We start from the raw sequence: 21,257 nt of genomic DNA, 5'->3' as shown, positions 1-21,257 counted from the left end.
GACAGTCCTGTCCAAACTGGATTTCAGATGAGATATTCCTGAAGTCACATAGATCAAAAGAATCACTTCTGTCTTGCAGCCTATTTCTGTTTATACTTCACAGTACGATGTTTGCCTTGTTCACAACAGATCATTAATGTGGAGTTCTTCTTAGGTTTCTAGACAGCATCTTTGGTTTGTCAAGACATTTTTCTTTCTGTCTTCATGGCACTTGAAGAGCCTCAGAGTCTCAAGTCTAATTGAAATGAGAGAAGTAGATTCTCTAGTCCATCATCCATGTAGTTAAAGAAAACATTAAGAAGAGTGGAATCCTGAATATTTTTGGGTGGAATACCACTTAGGTAAATAAATTAATTCCTGTCCATTAGGAAGGGGCTGTTCCTTTCATCTTTTCTTTTGTATTTTAGTATAAAGTGATTTCAAGTATAATAAGTTATTTGTGCAAGTTTCTTGGTAGTTCTCACTTGAATCATAAGTACCTTAAGACCTGATCTCTCAGCTGCAAGTATGCTCATCAAGAAACTGTTACATTCACTGTTTTTGTGGTGTAGTAGAATGCAGTCAGGCTTTGCCAGGGGAGAAATTCTATTTCATGAGTTTTGCTTTTCCAGGGGGAAGTTCTCCCTCTTCTCCTTTTAATGAGCAACATTATGTGGAAGATATACAGACTGGAAATCCTAGGAATTACTCTATGTATTTCAAAGGAAAATGTGCAGAACAATTACCAACATGGAACAGATGCTGTTAGATTTAAAATGTATTTTATTAATATGTGAGTTTATCTGGTTTTACTGTGTACAGTTTGAGTGATTTTTTTCTTGGTGTTAAAAATACCACCCTGTTATTTGTATAACAGATTAGTTTGCCAAAAAAGAGAGGAAAAACTACTAATAGCAAAAGGGATTACTTTTTATAAATATTACTGCTAAAGAATGTCATTTATTTCAGTGCTCTAATAAATAATTTTAAAATGTATTTTATTACCATCATTTATTAAACAATAAGGAGACATTTTGGCTGCAGATAGTGATAACATCTCTATAGAACTGTATTTGGATAGCCCTTTTTTTTTCCTGACAGAGTAGATAGTTAGGAATTATAAATTACACTTACACTCTTAAGCATGTTAGCTGGAGAATATATCAGATAGTGTGTTATTCTTGGTGTGAGTTCAGGTCTAGATTTTCAAAAATCCTTGGACAGAAATGTGTGATGAATTTCAGTTTCCAGCTTCAGTGGCAGAGTATCCCTCACCTGAGAGATTTAGACAGAGGCCTTGCCACCTGTTTAACATTTTTAAATAAAGTTTGCTTCATGTTTGTAGGTGAGGAAATGGGTATTGCCAGCTGGTTTGCTGTCATGTGAACCTTTTCCCCAGTGATCAGTCTGATTTCTAATGTTTCCTGCAAAAATGGTCACTAGGTAACTGAAATAAATAGCTTCTGTTAGACAGATTTGGTTCTTTCATAGGAAACCTGAAGTATAGTGGCAGTGTAGCAGAGCACCTTGCACAGATGTGGATAAACCTGTGTGTGGTATGTAGCAAATGTTCTGTGATCGTGTAGGGCTCTGTCACCACAAGCTCCTTTGTAAAGGTTTGGATCTCTTCTGATGCCTCACCAGCACAGGCAAGGTATTTTCCCACCTCTGTATCCTAGGGAATTAGTGGAGGAATTACAACTCTGGAAGTATGCTAGGTCATGCAGAAGCAAAGGAGGTCACTTCAGTTTCTTTAGATACTCTCTCAAATCTTCACCTTTATTTTGTACTCTGTAAAATAATACTAACACTGCTGGCTCTCTCTGTCTTCCCTCTATTTACTAAGGATCTAAGCAACCAACACATATCATTTGTTAGAATATACATCTTGTTAACCCAGATGCCTGCTTAAATGCCACTGGATTATATGTTTGAGGTTATAACTGTTCAGATTATCCATGATAACAGACACAGATAATATGCTGACACACTCCAGCACTGTGTCTGTGCAGACAGCTTGCTCTGCCCACACTTAAGGAAGCTGTATTTGAGCCAGTTCCAGTTGGGAAGCCATCAGCTGTTGTGTGGCACTATGCCCAAGCTCCAACACCTTGTCTCTCAGATAAATGAGGCTTCACAGCTTTTTAACCTGAAGCTGACTCCCATTCAGGTGGCTTCAAGAGTACTGGCAGTCTGCGCTTGAATTCAGCTGCCCATCTGTGTAGGTGTGTTCATCATTCCACATTGCTGTGGAAATGCTTCAGTAGAAACCCCCATTCTTATATCCTTGTGCAGTTATCTCTTAGTATTTGTAGATTTAATGCCTCCCAACGCCACTTACGTTCACTATAAAGATAAAATTAAAAAAAAAAAAATACTGACAATCATTCCGAGGGGCCCGTTCAAACTTGTGTGCACACTGCGAGTTTCATTCAACTCTTAAAGTGTCTCAGTGGAGAACTTCCAGAGTTTTATGACAGCAGCTATTTCACATGACTATGTACCTGGAAGTGTTTGTTATGAATCAATATTTCCTGAATTAAGTGTTTGGTTACGGATTTTCCCAAGTATTTTCCCAAGATAGTAGAAGTGATATACTGAATCCTGTGAGCCACAAGACAATAGAAAACAAAGATTTTGTTAGCTTTCCCTTGCAAAAATGGTCTCATAACTTCTTGTTGGCTCTCATAATCCTTCAACACTGTCAGATGAGAAAAAGCATGCTAGGGTCTGCAAAATCTTGTGGGTTTTGGCTTTCCAGAGTGCAGTTTATTGCATAGCAATTATTACTATGAATTAAAGATTAGGATTTCAATGGTTCTTATGAATTAAAGGTTAGGATTTAATCCCACTGGTGTTAATTGCAGACAGGGCAAACCTTTGTCTTACATATTCTGAAAACCAGAGAAACATTGTGAAACCTTTTTTTTTTTTTTTTTTTTTTTTTTTTTTTTTTATGATGTTCAAAACAGCAACAAAACAGTTGCATGATGCAAATTAAAAATTGGAAAGTATTCCTTGTTGCAAAGCACTAGAACATTGCTGAAGCTTCTGATTTAGTTTGTAAATTTAATAGAGTCTGTTATCAAATAAGCAGTGGAACTAATCTAATCATACTTAATTTAGAAGAGTCTATTTTGTACTAATGCAATATGTTGTTTCTTCAGCTTTAAACTTTGAGAATACCAGTAGCTAGTGCTTCAGTCTAAAAGCTTATGTTGTCATGACTGAAAAAACGCCCCCATCTAGGGTCAGGACACATTTCTAAAACAGAAAAGTAAAGACTTTATGTCAAAGGTACTGTGGAGAAAAATCGGAAATTGTGTTAATTTTTAATTTCCCTTTTAGCCAGATACTCAAAAGAATACATATTTAGATTTTCATGGTGCATAAGTTCTCTTCTTTGTGCAAGGTGAAGGAATTGTTGAATACAATAGCAAATCAGCTTTCTTCTATTTCAGTACATTAAAACGTTAAGATCTGAATGAGAATGTTAAGGAATTGATATTGTGTTTGACTACAACACAGCCTTTTAAAGATTACCCCACAGCAAGCTTTATGCATTGTGTTATAAAAAACAGTTTATACCTGTATCTCATTTCAGGTTAGCATTTTGGATGTGCAGCCACTGGATATGTTTTGGTTTTTTTAAACAGCAGTTATTTTTAACTTATAGCTTTCATGTACATTGAGACTGTGAGACTTATGACATCCTCTTTTAAACATCATTTAACTGTGATTAGAATGAAGAAGACAGAATAAGAAATGAGACTGCTTAAGTGTATGAATAAAATACGATTGTTTATCTAAAATTGATCCATCTCATAACTTTGAGAGTGAAATGAATGAGTTGTTTTTCTTTGACTCAATCAGAAATATTGTCCTTTAAATATTTACCTTAATACATTAGGAACTTTGAAATAAAAATGAAATAGCTTTCTCAACATTTTTGCTGGCAGGGCAAAGGACTATGAGAATTCCAAACTTCTAGCTCACTTTGACTGTATGAAGCTCATGATGTTCTCATATTCTTACATTTATTAGCAATTGGCATCTAAGGTTAATTTATTACTTAGTGATTTACTTTTAGTGATTGGTCTTATATTGTTCTGGAAAAATAAGCATAGGCTACAACGTGTTCTGTTCTAAAAGCTATTAAATATTAATATTTAACATTTTTCTTGGCTCATAAGTCATAGTGTGTCATTGAATGCCTTGCATAAGATGAATATATTTATTTTCTTTAGGAAAATAAAAGGCAGATCACGGACTTGCCAACGTGAGCATTTTAAAGTATCAGAATTCATAAAATTCCCTTTGTTGTATGTCCTCACAAACTATTTACAATGTGCCCATGCTAGCTTTCTTGTAATACTGTGTGTTTCTCTGTGCTGTAAATTTCCCTTTGCTCATGTTCAGTGAGGGGTCAAGTTGCCAAAGGAAAAGATTCCTCATGAACAATTAGATCAAGGAACTTCTTTTCTTGATGATATATTTTCCTTCTGGAATTGCAGTTTTGTGGTGACACAGTGAATAATAATAAATCTGTAGGAAAGCATTGAAGTAAATGTGAAGACAATGTCCAGCAATTTCTAAGGCATATAGGATACCAAGTTAATGCAAAAATGCTTTATCTTGTACCATTTTTCTTTTTATTATTCAGTCTGTATGATTTGAATAATTCACAACAGTTTAATGTAAGATATTCTAGAATTTGAAAACGTGAATTTAAAAACATAAATACAAAATATTTTGGAAAGCAAAACATTTAACAGAAATATTTTAGATTGTAGTAAAATAAATTGAGGTAAATGTTTCAGAAAATAGTTAAATAATGAAAAGTCTATAATGCACATTTTGGCTAATCAGTTTATTTCATAATTTGATTAGACTTGAAGGTGTTTACTATTGAAAGACTGTTCAGAAGGTAGTTGCTTGTTCTCCCAGTGGTTAAATGAAACATCTCATGTAGTATGAATAGTAATATATGATCTGTTTCAATGAATACATCACAATTTTTGTTTTAATTTTTTTCAGACAGGAAGCTTTGCTTGCTGCCATTAGTGAAAAAGATGCAAACATTGCCTTGCTTGAACTGTCTGCTTCAAAGAAAAAGAAGACTCAAGAGGAAGTAATGGCTCTTAAAAGAGAAAAGGACAGATTAGTACATCAGTTAAAGCAGCAGGTGGGGAGACATTCATTTTCATACTTTCATGGCAATTTTAGTCATTTGTGGTGTTGTATTGTAACCTCATTTTAAAAGCCTTCAAGCCAGGTCTGATGTGACAGCAGTTACAAGAGGTAGGAGACATTCAGGGCTTCTGCATTGGTTTTCTGTGTTTAAGTATTTAGCTGCATGTTTGCTTGGCTCATGTTATATGCAGCCAATACACTTTCTGTTTTCCTACCTCATGCAGCTCCCAACCTTCTTCATTATTTCAGACAGAGGAGAGTAGATGCTGCTTGCCATCTTTCTAACCTTCTCCTGTTCAGTTATTTGTTATTCAGTTATATTGTTCTCCTGTTCAGTTATTTATTTCAGTTATTTTCAGCTTATCTGTTGTAAAAGAAATGAGTTTTCAGAAGGTTTCAGGTTTTCTGACAGGTTATCTGGAAATCATGATGAACCTTAAAATCCATTCTCAAATGAAGGAAAATCATCCTGTCTTCAACACTATGTGTCATTTGAGGTTTTAACAAAAAATATGTAGCTACAAATTCTAGAACAAGATTTTATTACAAGCAAATTTACATTCTTCTTTATTAATGAGGAAAATAACAGTACTAGACACAGTGCACACGTACCAGAAACAGCATGTAGGTCTCTTGTCTGTCTAATTAAAATGTTTAAAAATCTGCATAATGTGGAGGAGTTGCTCCCCCTGATTTTTAAAAGATAGTGATGGCCATAACCAGAAGAGATACACTAGAAAGAGGACAAAGGATGTTCAAATAACCTAGGTTCTGAAGACCTGTGCTGTGTAGCATGTAATTAAACACCTTCCCTCTTCCAGAATAGAAAAAAAAATTGGGAAAGATGTTTTCAGACCACATCTGCAGGTACTGTTACTGATGTTTTCCTTTCTGTGACATTACTGAATCCCATGATTTTTTGCTGGAGAAGAATACCATCAGCAAAATCATTCTGGTCTTCATAGCTTGGTCAAAGTAACCACTCTGCTTTTAGGCATTGTGCCACTTTTATGAATGAGAATGTCAGGTTGATAGAATTTAGGACAGATTGCATGGTCAGTGTTTTAAGTCCTTATTTAGAATCTGCTTTACATTCTGTAGAATTCCATGCAATCAGAAACAGAAAGTTAAGGAAAACCTTACTGCTATGCTAAGTTTCCAATAGACCCCAAGCATCTAATAATGTTAGCTTTTTCCCACAGATCTCTAAAAATAGGAAACAGCACCTGAGCACCATCCACATGAGATGCTGACCTCATTACAGACATTCCAGCCAAATGCCTGTGTGCTAGCCATGATGCACTCATGTCTCAGGTCAGTCAGCTGGCCAGGAGACATTTCATCTAAATTTTATGTGCTAAATAGGCAGATGTGCTTTATGCTTTTTAGTATTTCATCCCTCGTGCTACATCAGAGCAGACAATGTTACATCCCAAATAATTTCAGGAAATTTTGTTCTGATTTTCTTTGGAAAAGAGAAGACAGTTATTTTCTCTTTGAGCTATCTTCTTTTTTCACCTCTATTTTTTATTACTGAAGATTAAATGAATATACTACTTTGCCATCTTCCATAATACCCGTCACAGATATTTTTATGAAATGTTGATTAGAGGCGTGGGTTCTTTTAACCATGGCTTTGTTTTTTTGGTGTTTTTTGGGCTTTTTTGTTGGGTTTTTTTTTCCTTTTCACTATCGTTGAAAAGTGTTTAAAACATTCATACCTTTCTTCAGAATGAGTGAAGGAACAGCAAAATAGGACTGTTAGAAAGGCATTGGTTTGGATAACTCATAAATTTAACCAAATACTTCAAATACCTCCATTATTTATAGTGATAAAGATCTTCAGAAAAGCTATTGAACAGGATTAAATTGATGCCAAAATAATCTGTGTTATCTCAGGCACCACAAAGAAAGACACCAAGAACAGGAATGTGGTTTAACTAGGTCACCTCTTTATTACACTTAAGAATTGTCTTTTGATAGAGGTTGTAGAGGTCATTCTTACTTCTTCAGTGTCTTTGGGAGAGCCACTGTTGACCCCAAAGTTTTCCCATGTTGATCCAACACAAGAGTTGTTGGTGTTACTCTTCCCTGCTATGCCTGTGCTGGGCAGCAGAGGGGAAGTGACTGATTCCACACTGTGTGATATATCCACCCTCTTCCTTAGTTTCTCTGAGAGATGCTCTCTCCCAACCTATTTCTGATTCATTAAAATCTAGTGAAAAATCAGATTCATTATCAATTTTTTCCCAAATGCCTTTCTTTGTCCCATCCCCCTTTGCGTAGCTGCCACACTGCTGTAAGTAAAGAGAAGAGAAAAGCCCAGCTTCTCCAACTTAATGTGATCATGAAAGGAGAGATATTGATGGGTATTAGAAGATGTCTTGCTAGATAAAGCTAAGCATTAGGCCCCCAGATTCACTTCTGTTCAATATTCTGTAGGATAAATTTTTGCTTGGACAGGCAAAATAACATGGTGGGCAATGACAAAAATCTGTATTCCCTTCATGTGTATCCACAATACCAAATGGCTTTTGGATGCATCTACCTATCCAATCAAGTAAGAAGCATTCTGTTCATGGCTACAGGAGGCTGAGAAAATATCAAGGCAGCAGAGCAAAGGATGAGAAATGCAGACCTTAAAGAATCCCAGGAGTTTCTTTTTATGTTACTTTTTTCCATGTTGCTCCTCACAAAGGCTCTCTCTGTGAGTGATGGGAAAGCTGCATCTGAAGCACTGGAGCTGGAAATCTTATTAGCAGAGCATGAGTAAGAATAAGCTTTCCATATTCCACAAAAAGGCCTCAGATGATAGGAGTAAATGTGCTGGAAACAAACTCCTCTTTTCTCCTTCAGCATCTGCAGTTCATTTATTCTGATATATTTACATCATAGAGGAAATGCCCTTCTTAATTTGTACATCAAATATTGCATCTCCTGAAAATGAAAAATATGGTTATGTCTGTCCTATGTTGTTACAAAATCCCTCCTATTACAGGTACCTCAATTTTACATTTCTTCATTAAATGTAAAAATATTTTCTACTGCATTTCAGAAGTGGTTTACTTCACTTATTTTTCTGTTTTCCTTTAATAATTCCTGCTCTACTTCCAGTGTTGTCCAATTTTTTTCTGCAAAGTGTTCTTGGAACCAGACTTTTATTTTGCCATTGTGTTAGACCTGGAAAACGGACAGTTGTAATTTAAAGCAGCAGTTAATACAGCTTATGTCTTAAATCATGTAGAAAACTATAGGAAAATTGTTTGTCATTGTTTCAGAGCTGTATCTGAAGTTAGAAATTTGCATGAACATAATTTCACCTTGCCTGGAAATCTACATGTCCTGTTGTAGATGTCAGCAAAGCTCACATAGAAACAGCCCCTTAGAGTTTCCTGAGATAATCCAGAATTCATGTGGTGATGCTGCAGTTGAGCTTCTTACTGCATCTGATCTCCTGATATCCCTTATATCCTGTATGTCTTCCAATAACATCTTGTTTTTCTAAGACTTGTCATTTTAGTCAAGAAGCAATTTGAAATTAACCTTTACTGGGCATGAGCTTTACTGTCTGAAGAAGAAAGTAGTATTTCAATTAAGTTCTATTGTACGACTTTTACATACAGGTGGATCACTATGGCCTAAATAAGCTGGTTTGAAACTTCAACACTTGTGTTGCATCATGTATCTGACAGTCTGATTTGTTTTTTTCTTTTCTTTGCAGTCTGGGGAGTTTCTATCTCAGAACCTTCCAAGGCTCTCTTTCTGCTTCTGTCTCTGTCTGCTGCTTTCTCTTTCACTGTTATTCTAGACTATGTGGTTGATAAACTCCAACTCTGCCTTTGTAGCAATTTCAAATCCTGTTGTACTGTGGATCATTGCAATGGATAATACCTGGAAAAAAAGCACATTTTATTCCAAGCCTAGGATGCTTGCTGGTTTGCTAATGCTATTGAAGTGATGGCTTCAGTGTCCTAGGTGGAATTACTGTAGCTTAGAATGTCCTCTGCTGATAGGAAAAAGTAGGTAGAAAGGGCTTTTTTTTTTTTTGAGAGAGAGCTACAAAGGCTGTTTCTTGAGAGAGAGTAGAGGTATGTGTGTGAATTAATGAAATATCTACTTATTGTCTGCCTCTGGAAAACTATATTGATGAAAGTATATTTCCTGGAGTCAGAATTATTTTTTTCACACAAAAAATGTGAATACTTTTCCTTCATGTTTCCTTGAGCAGGAGAGAGCCAACTCTTGCTTTTTCAGCCAATTCTGATGAGGCCACTGAGGGTCACCATTTAAGGGAAGGGCTTATGGAGTTTTAATGGATATACTTCGTAACATTTATAGGCAATTACCTAGATGGAATCATCAAAATGGTTGCAAATTTGTCTGCTTCTGTTCAGAGTGCTGTACAAGAGCTTTGGTGGCTCCTGTCATGATGGGTCATTGTGGGCATCAAAAGCTTGCTTCATATTTAAAGAGATAGGGTACAGCATGTAGATGTCTTAAAGGCTCAGGAGGTCAGTTCTATTAAACTCCGTGGAGTAACCTGAAGTATTGAGCTTACTCATAGAATATTATTGTTATTGGAGTAAGGCCAGAATAATAGATTCTATCACTGGGCTGTAATGTATTGCAGACTTGCATTGAAATGGAATTGCCTGAATGCAAATGCAGCTGCTTTTACCACAGACTTACTCTGTGAAAAACTTTTCTAATCACTCTGCTGGATTCCCGAAGCATCCCGATTTATTTTGTATTTCAACTGGAAGCTTCTTGGCACCCCGTAAACTTCCTCGGGGTTGCTTAAGAAGAATATTAACATTGTGCCACAGGGAATGAGCATGTAAAATACCATGAAAAGAAAATTAAGATCTTTTCAATATGTAGGAGTAACAGGCTATTATCTCACAGGCGCCATTCTGGCAAAGATTAAACAAATAGGGTATCCTGCCTCCTTAGACATAAATAGTGTATCCATATAATAAACTTATTTAATGTCTTTTGTTTTTCATGTGGTTTGTCTTACAACAGTGATGTCAGTTATTGTTCAGTTTGGAGGCAAAGTATTTACTTCACAAATGCAGCTTCCTCTCCCCCACCCCCACCATCAAAATGACACCTGCATGCTTTTCTCATTAACTATTCAATTATTTTAATAACTGTTTTGCACACTGACAAATGTACTCGTTTCCATTGCTCAAGAGTGGCTGCAGACTGACAAAGAATGTCCCAATAGCAATCTAAACTAAAACAGAATAAAACAAAGTTTAAAACATTTCAATTGCAAATTTCAGGGATTTTCTCGTTTAAAGACTTAATGAATTAAATAATTCTCCTATGCCAAGTTTGCAGTTGAATGCCTTTCTCCAGTTTTCCTGTTCTAATTTTTCTGGCCTTTTTGAACATGAAACAGATCATAAACTACCAAGACCATCACAGTTCTTCATTCTGCAAAAGAAGTGTCTTAAAGAAATTAAATATACTGCCTTTGTAAGGCAATGGGAACATATGTGATTTATTTAAAATATGAAGCTACAGCTGTACATTTATTAAGGACCAAAATATTATTTATATGAATGAGTCAAGCAGTCTTTTTATGGATTGTGACTGTGTGATATTATGTAAAATTCCTGTTATTTCTAAGCTGGAAAAAAAGGGTTGGGTTTATCTCAAGTGCTGGCTTATTTTTACAGTTTGAGCATGTATTTTCATAATCTAGGAAAGTTATTTGTATCACAGTGCACCCACCTGTAAAATTAGTGGTAGTAATAATGACCTTTGTGTTGCAAACACCTTCCCATAAGGCACGAGCATATTTAGTTGTAATGATTTAAATGCAATTTTGATGCTGCAATCTGTCAGTTAAATATTTATGGTTTAAATAAATAAGAAGCATAGCAATACACTCCCAGAAAAATAGAACCACTGAAATTGTATTGATTCATACACAAATGTTATATTTTGAGAACCATAAAACTTTGTAAAGGGGTTAAAAAACCTTTCAGAAATAGAGTTTTATCCTAGATCACCACAAGAGCTTTACTGAAGGATTACATAATATTTATAGTCACCCTGGCCAAGATTCCTTTTGAGAATTCTGAGACAGCTATTTTTAGAGAAAATTGTGTAGGGATGCAATCCATGAAATAATTAGCTTGAAGTCCTTTTTTTAGCACATCTCAAGAGATTCTAGTGAGAGCAGAGGACGCTGCTATGTTACTGATTCATTCTGAACTTGGATACTACTAGAAAATTTCCCAGTTGCCTCTTTTCACGCTTGGGATATAGAGCCAAAAATGTAAGTGGAGTTGGCCTAAATGCAAGGACTCCTGACTCCTTGAGACCATTTTATTTTTCTTCTCAAAACATGAAATTAGAAACCTTTCCAGTGTTTTCAAGACTGCAGGTGTACAGAACACTCTGGCCAGAGGCAAAGCTGGTGTTTGGCAGTCTTCTCTAGTCTAGTAGTTCACTACTCTATATTTCATCACATAAACATACTGCTAATGAAACAAAACGAGTGTGAAGCAATCAAGGAATTTAAAAATCTAAGTAACCACAGTTTCTCAGCAAAATAATCATTAGCAGTGTTTTCTCCTGCATGCAATACATAGAAGTACTTTAAGTAATTAACATGAAAATATTTCACATAGCTCTTTCACCAGCAAAGGAATAAAATGGAATTGAAAGCACTGTGTTGCATTTCATATACTGTTCTAGTTAAGTACATCAGAAATATTGCTAATGAGATATTAAGGTGGTGACCGAATAAAAAATAGAATATAACAATAATAACAAATAGAATATAACAAGAATAACAAAACGAAATTAAAATTAAAATTCTGTTTTCCCTGCTAATTAATTCAGCTGTATTGTATTGTGTATTTTATGATACTGAAAATGTTTACATTTACTGTATGAGAAAAAGAATAGGATTAGAAGTTGTGATTGGATTATTCTGGCAGCCCAAAACATTTTATTGCAGCACTGTGCATCTCTGCATTATTGCGTTTAAACCCTCTAATGTTTAACATACTTGGGAACAAAAAAGCCTTGCACTGCTTTCTTACTCTGCCTGTAGACTTGTCACTTGTCCTCAGTAGCAGTGTTTTGGTGTTGTTTTCTTCCTGATCACTGGTGCTTCTCTTTCTAATGTTGCCAGACTATGTTACTGTCTTGTATTACCTTGAATTTCACAGGTAGCAATATTATAGGAGCATAGAATACAGTTATTATTGCTGATGTTAGTAGTATTTAAACAGATCTGCTTCAGAGATAAATTTATGGGACTGTTGAGTCTAAATGTTACTGCACAGTAAATCGAATCCATGTTCTGAAGCCATTCACATGAAACAGACAAATTTCACCACTCTGGTATTTTTCTTCCTCTTCTATTTATAACATTTACTCTTCCTCATAGTATTGGTCTTGCTCAAACTTTAAGCACCTAACTTTCAGCAAAGAAATCATTTGAGACCCTTATGTTTTAGGAGTTTGCTTTGTTTTTTTACAGTTATGCTACACAAGCTCTTTATTTTGGACAGGTAAGAATAAATGTTATAAATGCTTCATATATTGACCTCAAACGACTAAAATCCAGTTGTTGTTTTTTTCCTTAGAAATTCTCATGAAGTGCAGCAAAAGGGCTATTAGTGTCTGATGTTAAGTGTCTGTTCAGATCTCATTGATGTTAACACAAGCAGCACATGGGTACAATGGCCTTAAATTTACTCACTTAAAAAGCCCTGTCATGTATACATTTCTAACAAGAAGAAACATCCCAAGGCAATATTTCTGCATGTCTTAACACTGAGCTTTATTCTCTTAATTTGTAATCTGAATATTGAGTCTGTATTTTTGAATCTTAATCTGTAATTCTTAATTTTGCCAAGTACAAGAAGTTTAGGTGTGAATTCAGTGCAGTAAATTCAATGTAGGGGTGAAACGGCAGAGTGGGAACTTCTCCCTATAGCTTAATGCAGCAGGCTTCAAATAGCACAAGGGAAGAAAGAGAAATTTGAGTGTAGATAATAGTCTTTGCCTGATCAAATTAATTAATTCAGAAAAAATGGTCTTTCTTGGAAAAATACTGGAAATGTTGGCAGTGCTCACACAATGGTTTTTACATATTGTCACTAAGATTTGAAAATTTATTTTACAAAAGTTGAAGGACCCAAGTCATAGCTGGGTGTGACATCCTTCTTATGCTCTCAGGAATCCAAGTTCTTTCAGATGGTATTTTTACATTTTCCAATGAGGAGGGAATTTTTTCTTTGTAGCCTACAGCAGTCAGATACTGAAGCCAAAAAGACCTGGTCCATAAGTCCTTACCTACTTTGTAGCTGTTTGTAGTTGGTGATCTGCTTTAGAATCTGTTTCTGCTTCTTCCCTGTTCAGAGTTTTTCATTCTTGAATAACTTCTATCATATCTTAAGCATGGCCATGTCTGATGTCACCCTTTTTAACAGTATGTCTGATGGCATGCTTTTCACATTGTGAACTTATATTAGAACCTCTCAGTAGATTCAGCTGTTGTAATGCACAGTTCAGAAAAACATTTGAACTCCACTAAACCTGGAAAATTAAAAAATAAGTAATGCAGATATAAAATAATGAATATAGTAACAGTGGAACTTTTGTCATTTTTGATCTGTCTGGCTCAATAGATGGAAATGGGTATTAGGTGTTGCAGGTAAGAGTAATATCTCCATTAATATAAATACTAATTAATAATTTTTATAACTTTATAAATAATATATATTAAAACACATTTATAAATTTCTAATTTATAAATATTAATATCTCCGTTGTATAAATGAGTGAACTCCTGAGCCTAAAAGCTGTTTAGGTTTTTTTCTCTATAGGGCATTTTTCAAATAAGTCTGTAAGTTCTATTACAAAGTACCCTATGATAATAAATCTAAATATAGTTTATACTTGATCTTAAGTACAGTGCTAAGAAGCCAATTATTTTTAAAAATTGCAACATTTTTGTGTGAATTTTTTCTGCTGTTGTCATAGTCAATAAAAGCATATCTACAATATAATGCCAAACAAAAACATATTTATAGGTAAGGTATCTCAATCAAGCACATCAGGACAGTGTTGTGATGTTCTCTCCCTTTTTGTCCATCTTCCGATGTGCCATCCGTGTGTTGAAACTCTTATTAATTTTTAACATGCATCCAGTAAAAAAAATGTAGTAATTTCAATCTAGGGTATATTTTGTACATGATACAAATGAGAGAGCTAGGCTTGGTAATGAAATTGCAGAAATTTCAGCTGAAAGTAACTATTCAGATAGTAAAGATGCTGAAAGACAATCAGTGCTACTAATTACAGATTTTTAGTTTCAAATATCTTGTCCATCTGACCAAAGCTTCTCATTCATGTCTGGTTTAAATACTTATGGAGAAATATCTTTTTAATGAGTTATTTCCTGTTGTAAGGAAAAAAAAAAAAGAAACAAAAATCAAAAAGGAAAAGCCCAGAAAGCTTACCTGCTTTCCATGCTTGTCTGCATTTACGAGGACCTGGCCTGAGATGTCCTCAGGCAGCTACTGTTTCAGAGCTTTGATTATGCTTTTTAACTCATTTCTTTGTGTCTGTGCTCTTACATATTTCTATGTAATTATGAAGTTTTGTAGCAAGACTCAAATAATTTTAACATGACTTTAGCCTATACATTACTGAGTACCCTGCATTGTTACAAGATATTTCCTGTGCTTCAAGCCATACTTTTAATTCACAGAACTTAAAAAAAAAACTTCAAAACCACAGACTTTAAATGCAGAAACCACAACTAAAAAGTCAGATAGACCACGTTCAAATCAAGATAACTTTGCTCAATCACAAGTGTCAAGGAAGTTGAAATTTGGCCTTAGTACTTCAGATAAGTGTCTGTTTGGCACTTGGAAATGCTGCCTGTCTCAGTCTGCCAAGTGTCAAACATCCCAGCTGGTGTGTGTTTAAGACTCTCATCCTTCTGGTCCCAAAGAGGGAGACTTACTGTGAGCTCTTACTTCTTTCAGTATAAATCAGTCATACTTTGTAAACTTGCAAAGCAGCAGGTGTACTGGTTGTTAGTACCAGGTAAGTGGTATTCAAATTAAGAAAAAACTGAAGTATTTGAAAAATCTTGCATGCTCATCTTCAACACTAAATTATCAGGTCCAGGTGTCTGAGGAGATCTACACCAGAAGCTGCTTTTCATTGCTGCATAGGAGTAGTATCTAATCTGACCAGAAATTGCTTTTGTATTTCAGCTGGGAGGAAGGTTGGATTGCGTGGAAACGTGGAAAATACTCAGTACTATTTCTAGTCCCTGTTCTCTGTCCTGTGAAACAGGGGAGGGCAGAGAGGGCCTTAAGAACAAGTGTTCTGGTTTACATGCATATTGCAAATTCTAAGAATTGTAAGGTTTTAATGTAAAACATCACATGAATTAAGACTAATATATATACCTAGATATAGATGGGAAAAAGAAAAAATGTTGTGGTTTCTAGCTTAAAACTTTACTGTTTTTTACTTCATATACAATAGTTGTATCCTTAATGAGGTAAAAAAGTTAAATGATGAGTAGTCAAACTGTCCTTCAGTAAGCTATCATGTACACTTTTAGCCTGCATACATCTATCTCTCAGACTTTCCAAGGCAAGTCTTACTCTGTAACAGGAAAGAAAAACTTGCTTATTAGCTCACTTGGAATTTTAACAGGGACAATTATTGTCTTCTTTGGGGGGATGGGAAACAAAGCAGCAAACCCCATGTTAAAATACATTTAAGAGTGAGAATGTAAGAATAGATTAAATTACAGAAATGTTATAAAAAGAAAAAGCCTAATTAAAGCACTCAGTAAAACATAACTCTCCTCCATAGTGATGCATTCCAACACCCACAGGGTTATGATTATGATAGATACTGAGTATCTGGAGATCCTGGTTAGTTACCATGCTGCAATGTTTTCTTATCTTCTGGTTGTTGGGTAACACTTACAAAGCTTTAGTCTTCATAATTTAGAGGTTTTTTTCCTATTGTAATTTTCTTGATGTCTAAAACCTCACTGGATAAGCAACAAAAACCCCTGAATTGAATATTATCAGATATTTTTAACAATTGAAGGCAAGACTATAGTTTCTTTTGAAAATCATTAACGTTATATTCCCAGTATTGTGCTGTTAAAAGTAGCCTAAAGAAATAAAGTAATTATTAACTGGCATAGGTAACACAAGCTCTGGAATACTTTGAAGTAGATTAAAGTATTTAGAAGAAAACTGAAATCCACTTTTTCCATGCAGCTCTGGTATTGGCAAAAGGTCCTGTTAAACAATAGACAATTATCAGATTCTTTGGCTTATGAAAAAATGACACAAATACTTCTGGCCAAACCATTGTTGGTGGATATAATTTGTCTCATTTAATCATAGAATTGCTTGGGTTAGAAGAGACCTTGAAGTTCCAGCCCCTCTGCCATTGGCAGGCACACATTCTGCCACAAGATGTGTTCATTAAAGAACTGTGATTCCATTTAAAATCTTGAGATCAGTCTCATGATTAGACTTTTTAACAATAATAGCCCTGGAATGATCTCTTTTGCTTCAGCTAGTTAATTAGTGAACCAGTGCTCAAAAATCTCAAAGTATAGCAGTAAGTTGAAGCAAAAGAAGTATCAACTGAAAATTTGCAATGAAATCTTTCCTGAATCTCCTTTATAGATGGCAGCTTAATCTAACTCTTCAGATTATTATCAAAGCACCTAGGCAGGATGCATGGATCTCCAGTAAGCTTGAGATGCTCTGGGAGGGTGGAACTAAATGACAGTGAACAAATTTTTTAGAGACTCCAGAGCTGGAACTTGAACTTGTTATTTTTTAATCTTTGGAAAGTATTTGATGATGATCAGACAACAGAACTGAAATAAATGCAAACTTGCTGAAGAATTTAAAAAAAAACAGAACAAAAAAATACCCCATGGACTTTACATGGCATTTAATTTTAATTTTCATTTTAGCCTGTGATGAATTCTTTAGTCTTAGAAGTCATGATAAGTGTTACTTAGAAACACAGCATTCCCTGTGGCTACTTTCAAGACTTTCTGTCTCTGCCATACAAGTGGGACAGGCTACATTATATAGATTTTGTATATTTTAAATATTTTGTAATTTTGTATACAAAATATATATATATTCTGTATATATTTATTGTATATTTTGTAATTTTTAAATGAAGCAAAATATGCCATTATTGTGAGGTTTTCATTTCATGCAAACTGTTATAATCCTTTAACAGACTGCAAGTGATAAATGTAATTTGGTGAACTTTAAGGACTTTTATGGCCAAATACAGTAATATTTAATTAGCTGTAATTTACCAAGTAACAAATCAGCTATAAATTGCATTCAATGTCAGTTAGCAACTTTTGTGTTGTGCAGCAGTGGAAATGATGACAAATTCTTGTTTTCAGATGATAACAGATTACAAAGAATGTGTAAGAATAATGTCATGACATGAAACCTGATTTTATTTTGAGAAAGTACAGAGCTGCCTTAGTGAGCAAGCACTGTTAACCTTCAGGTAATGGAATTCAGTCCTGAAGCACTGGATTCATAATGGAAATCAACTGCAGTTGCACATGATTTCATTAAATCCAGCTTAATTCCATTAAGATTATGCAGCCTCTGGATAAACTTGGTGAACTATATGATCTTAAGCACACACTTGTTTAGATCCTCACCTTCTGGATCTCAAAGTTTATAAAAGACTTCATTTGTGTTTTCTATAATTGTAGACATAGGAAAGAAAAGCTCAAATAATATATTAGGAAGACTGGTACTAAACATCTGCTAGACAAAAATAAAAAGCAACTTTGTGGAAATGTTAGCATACTTATTTTCAAGTAGTGGTATTGCAAGAAATAGAGGTTCTACGTCATTAAAGACAAGAGGCCATTGTAGAATCAAAGCTGGAATGCAGGTCTCTAGGTTTTAAAATCCATGCTTTAGTAATTAGACCACAGGGTATCTCCAGGACTGCTTATAGGCCTTATATCTGTCTCCCTCCCATATTACATAAGGGAAAAAAATCCTACTCTCTTGAATGTGCAAATTCTAGAATTGTTTCAAATTTCATTTAGAGGACAGAGACTAAGAAAATCCAAAGGAAAGTAATAGCTATTGAATGTTGTTATGCTTATGTCCCAGAGTGACAAATCATACTCTTTTTCCTCATTTGAACCTCATTCATGAGAGTTTTGTTGATAACGTGATCCAGATGACAGATCAAAGCATAGTTCCTGACTGCCACCTTGCTAAAATATTTTTTAAAAGACAGTTTTAATATTATAGTTTTACAGTTACAGATTGCTGTTAAGCTATTTAGTCTGTTACCAGTCAATCAAAGACTTTCATTTCACTTCAGTAGATCCTTAGTTAAACTCAGCAGAATTTTAGGAAGACAAGAAATATCTGACAGTTTTCTTACAGTGCTAGATCATAAATTCTTTGTTAAGTGGTTTAAAAATTCAATAACACATACCATTCATGACCTTAACAGCTTAGCAAATAGTGATATTGAATGATCAAAGACAACTGTTTCAATCCCTAAGGGTTAATATACCTGTGCATGAAGATTTAATCTGCTTTTGATTCCTCTTCCATTCCTTTATTACATAATGGACGCAGTATTTATTGACTGTAGCCAATAATTTAAAGCAAAAAAATCTGAGGAAACAGTTTAACCTAAAACTAACCAGGCTATACATGTTCCATAGGAGATGCATTAATTAATAGTAACATTTTACAAATTAATACTTGTTTCTTTCCTAACGTAAATCCTAATTTAAAATGTCTCCTTTTTGGATGTGGGCCTGATATTTGCCAGGCAATTTCAAGAAGAACTCTTGGTATGATAATTTTGTTGTCAGGGCTGTGGTATGTAAATTTTGAGATACCCTGTGCTCAGGCATGCTGTGTCAATAATAGTAGTATTGATTGGAAAATGTGAAAATATTTCAAACTATATAATCCAAGTACTTCAGATAGGAAATAACTTGTGAAGAGTAAATGATGATGGAAATCAGATCTAGCACAGCTTCAGTGCATGTAAAAACATTACTCTAATTTTCACGAATTGTACATTTCAAGACCAAATTTCCCAATCATCCAGAAAAGTAATTGGATAATATATTGTGCTTTCAAAGCTAATATAAGAAAAGGTCTTGAATGCTTTTGAACAGGAAATTTTCAGGTATGCTAAAGATGTTGCAGGAAATGATGGCATTGGCAAGTCAGTAGGTGATAGTTTTCCCTTGCAGTCAGTACAGAAGCAGTGTCTAATGTGTTGATATGGGACCCAGAACACAGGGATTTGCTGTGTGTCTGCTAAACTGGCATCCTAAATTGTATAGACCTTTCTGTATGTTTGTGTGTTTGTATGGAAGTGTAGCAGTGTGAAACCCTGGGATCCTGAATTAGTTCCAGTGTGGTTAACTAATTGCTTACTCCAATGAAAATATACCTGACATTTCAAAGCCTAGTAAAGATCAAAAGATAGCAAGGGAAGTAAACAGAAATAACGTCAGAGATTTTTGTTTAGAAGGACCTGAAAAGGATGGTATTATTCCTCTGGATGGCTTTACTTTTGTCCCTTCTGCAGAAATCCTCCTGCTCATCCTCTTCAAAAGTCCTGCTTATAAAAGTCTGAAATCATACCAGGTTTTCTACTTCTTTAGACAAAGCTAAGCATTCCTGGAAAATACAGTTCAGTGTGGAAGTATAACACTCAGACAGTCAAGACTCAGACTAGCTAAAGAAAAGGCAAACAGAACCTCAGAAGCATGTTAGTTATCATTGTGAAGAGCTTACAAATAAAACCAAAAATAATATTTTTCAAAATGTTTAGCATCATTTTAAGAAGCTAGTGACAATCACAAGTCATATAAGAGCACGCATGGTTTGATGATCACTTGAGTTTAAAAGAAATCTTGTTTCACATTTCTTATGTACTTTGTTACTAGAACACTAAAGGAAGCCCACTACAGCATTAACATTTCTTTGTGCACATTTTACTGCAATCTGGCATCCAAAAGGAAGAAACATTAGAAGTGGTTTATTTATATTGCAGCACCAAATTAGAAAAATGACATCATTCATTTACAGTTCTTACCCCATGACATGTCTAATCCCCAACACCTCGTTACAGGGGTGTAACACTTTTAGGATTGCATATATCATCTTGTTTAACTTTTGCATTCTTTTATGGAATACAGTTGAAAGGTAGGAAATTTAAGGCTGTTCATTGATGAAAAAATAAACTAGTAAAATGTTAGGAGTTTCCCCAAAGAGGCAGGATATTACAGTGTTTACAGGTTATTATTTGTCTATTAATTCTTCATCTTGTCCACTCTTTTGTTCAAAAGGCCTTCCTCTTTGAAGACAAAAAGACTAACGATGATGATTCAGGTTGAGTTGATCTTCAGGCAAAACCAGTAAAAGTTCATAGTTGAAATTTATACACCTGTATGCTTCCATCTTATCCAGGAGGGAGAAAATGAAATCGTTTCAGCTGTGCAGAAAATGGTGTTAAAAATATGAAATAATAGCATATAATGCCAGTGCAATTTCTGTTCAAATGAATCAACAACTTGACCTGCAGACCTGTTGACTTTTATACTGTCACAAAGTGAAAAAATGCTCTTCTAGTGGTACAGTGAGGCATGCTAAAGCATGTGCACATCCTATCTGTTGTTGTTCCTCTGTCTTATTATAGTGGATAACTTAAGGGTTTGGTTTGGTTGATTGTTTTTACTTGAACTGAATGCAAGTTGTCTCCTGGAAAATAGTTTTCTATGATCCTCCTAATGGACATCATAGGAAGTGCTTGAGAACCATTTTGAGATTTAAAAAAAAAAAAGTTAAAAGGACACATCAGGATTTCCTGTGATCCTTGTAGGTCATAGCTTTCCTCACATGAGATTTTGTTATACTTAAGTGTTGTGTAGCAAGAATATTTAGTTTGCTTTTATTTCCAATTTCTTTTCTACTATAGCAAAAAACATTAACACTGAGGAACACTCTTTGAGGCTTTAAATTTTC

The 21,257-nt window shown here is 34.8% G+C and overlaps 1 protein-coding gene across 1 annotated transcript in view; it reads left to right on the top strand.

Annotated features, from left to right (window-relative positions):
- The window catches only part of ERC2 (ELKS/RAB6-interacting/CAST family member 2), a 409,582-nt gene that overhangs the window by 265,819 nt on the left and 122,506 nt on the right, over nt 1-21,257 (top strand). Inside the window, exon 19 of the mRNA XM_030458648.1 lies at nt 5,017-5,164. Coding sequence (XP_030314508.1) covers nt 5,017-5,164 — 148 coding nt within the window. The remainder of the gene's footprint in view (nt 1-5,016; nt 5,165-21,257) is intronic.

The sequence above is a fragment of the Calypte anna genome, chromosome 12 (assembly GCF_003957555.1).
Source record: "Calypte anna isolate BGI_N300 chromosome 12, bCalAnn1_v1.p, whole genome shotgun sequence".
NCBI classification, from domain to species: Eukaryota; Metazoa; Chordata; class Aves; order Apodiformes; family Trochilidae; genus Calypte; species Calypte anna.
The sequence above is the reverse complement of the archived record's forward strand: the minus strand, read 5'-3'. Positions and strand labels throughout refer to the sequence as shown.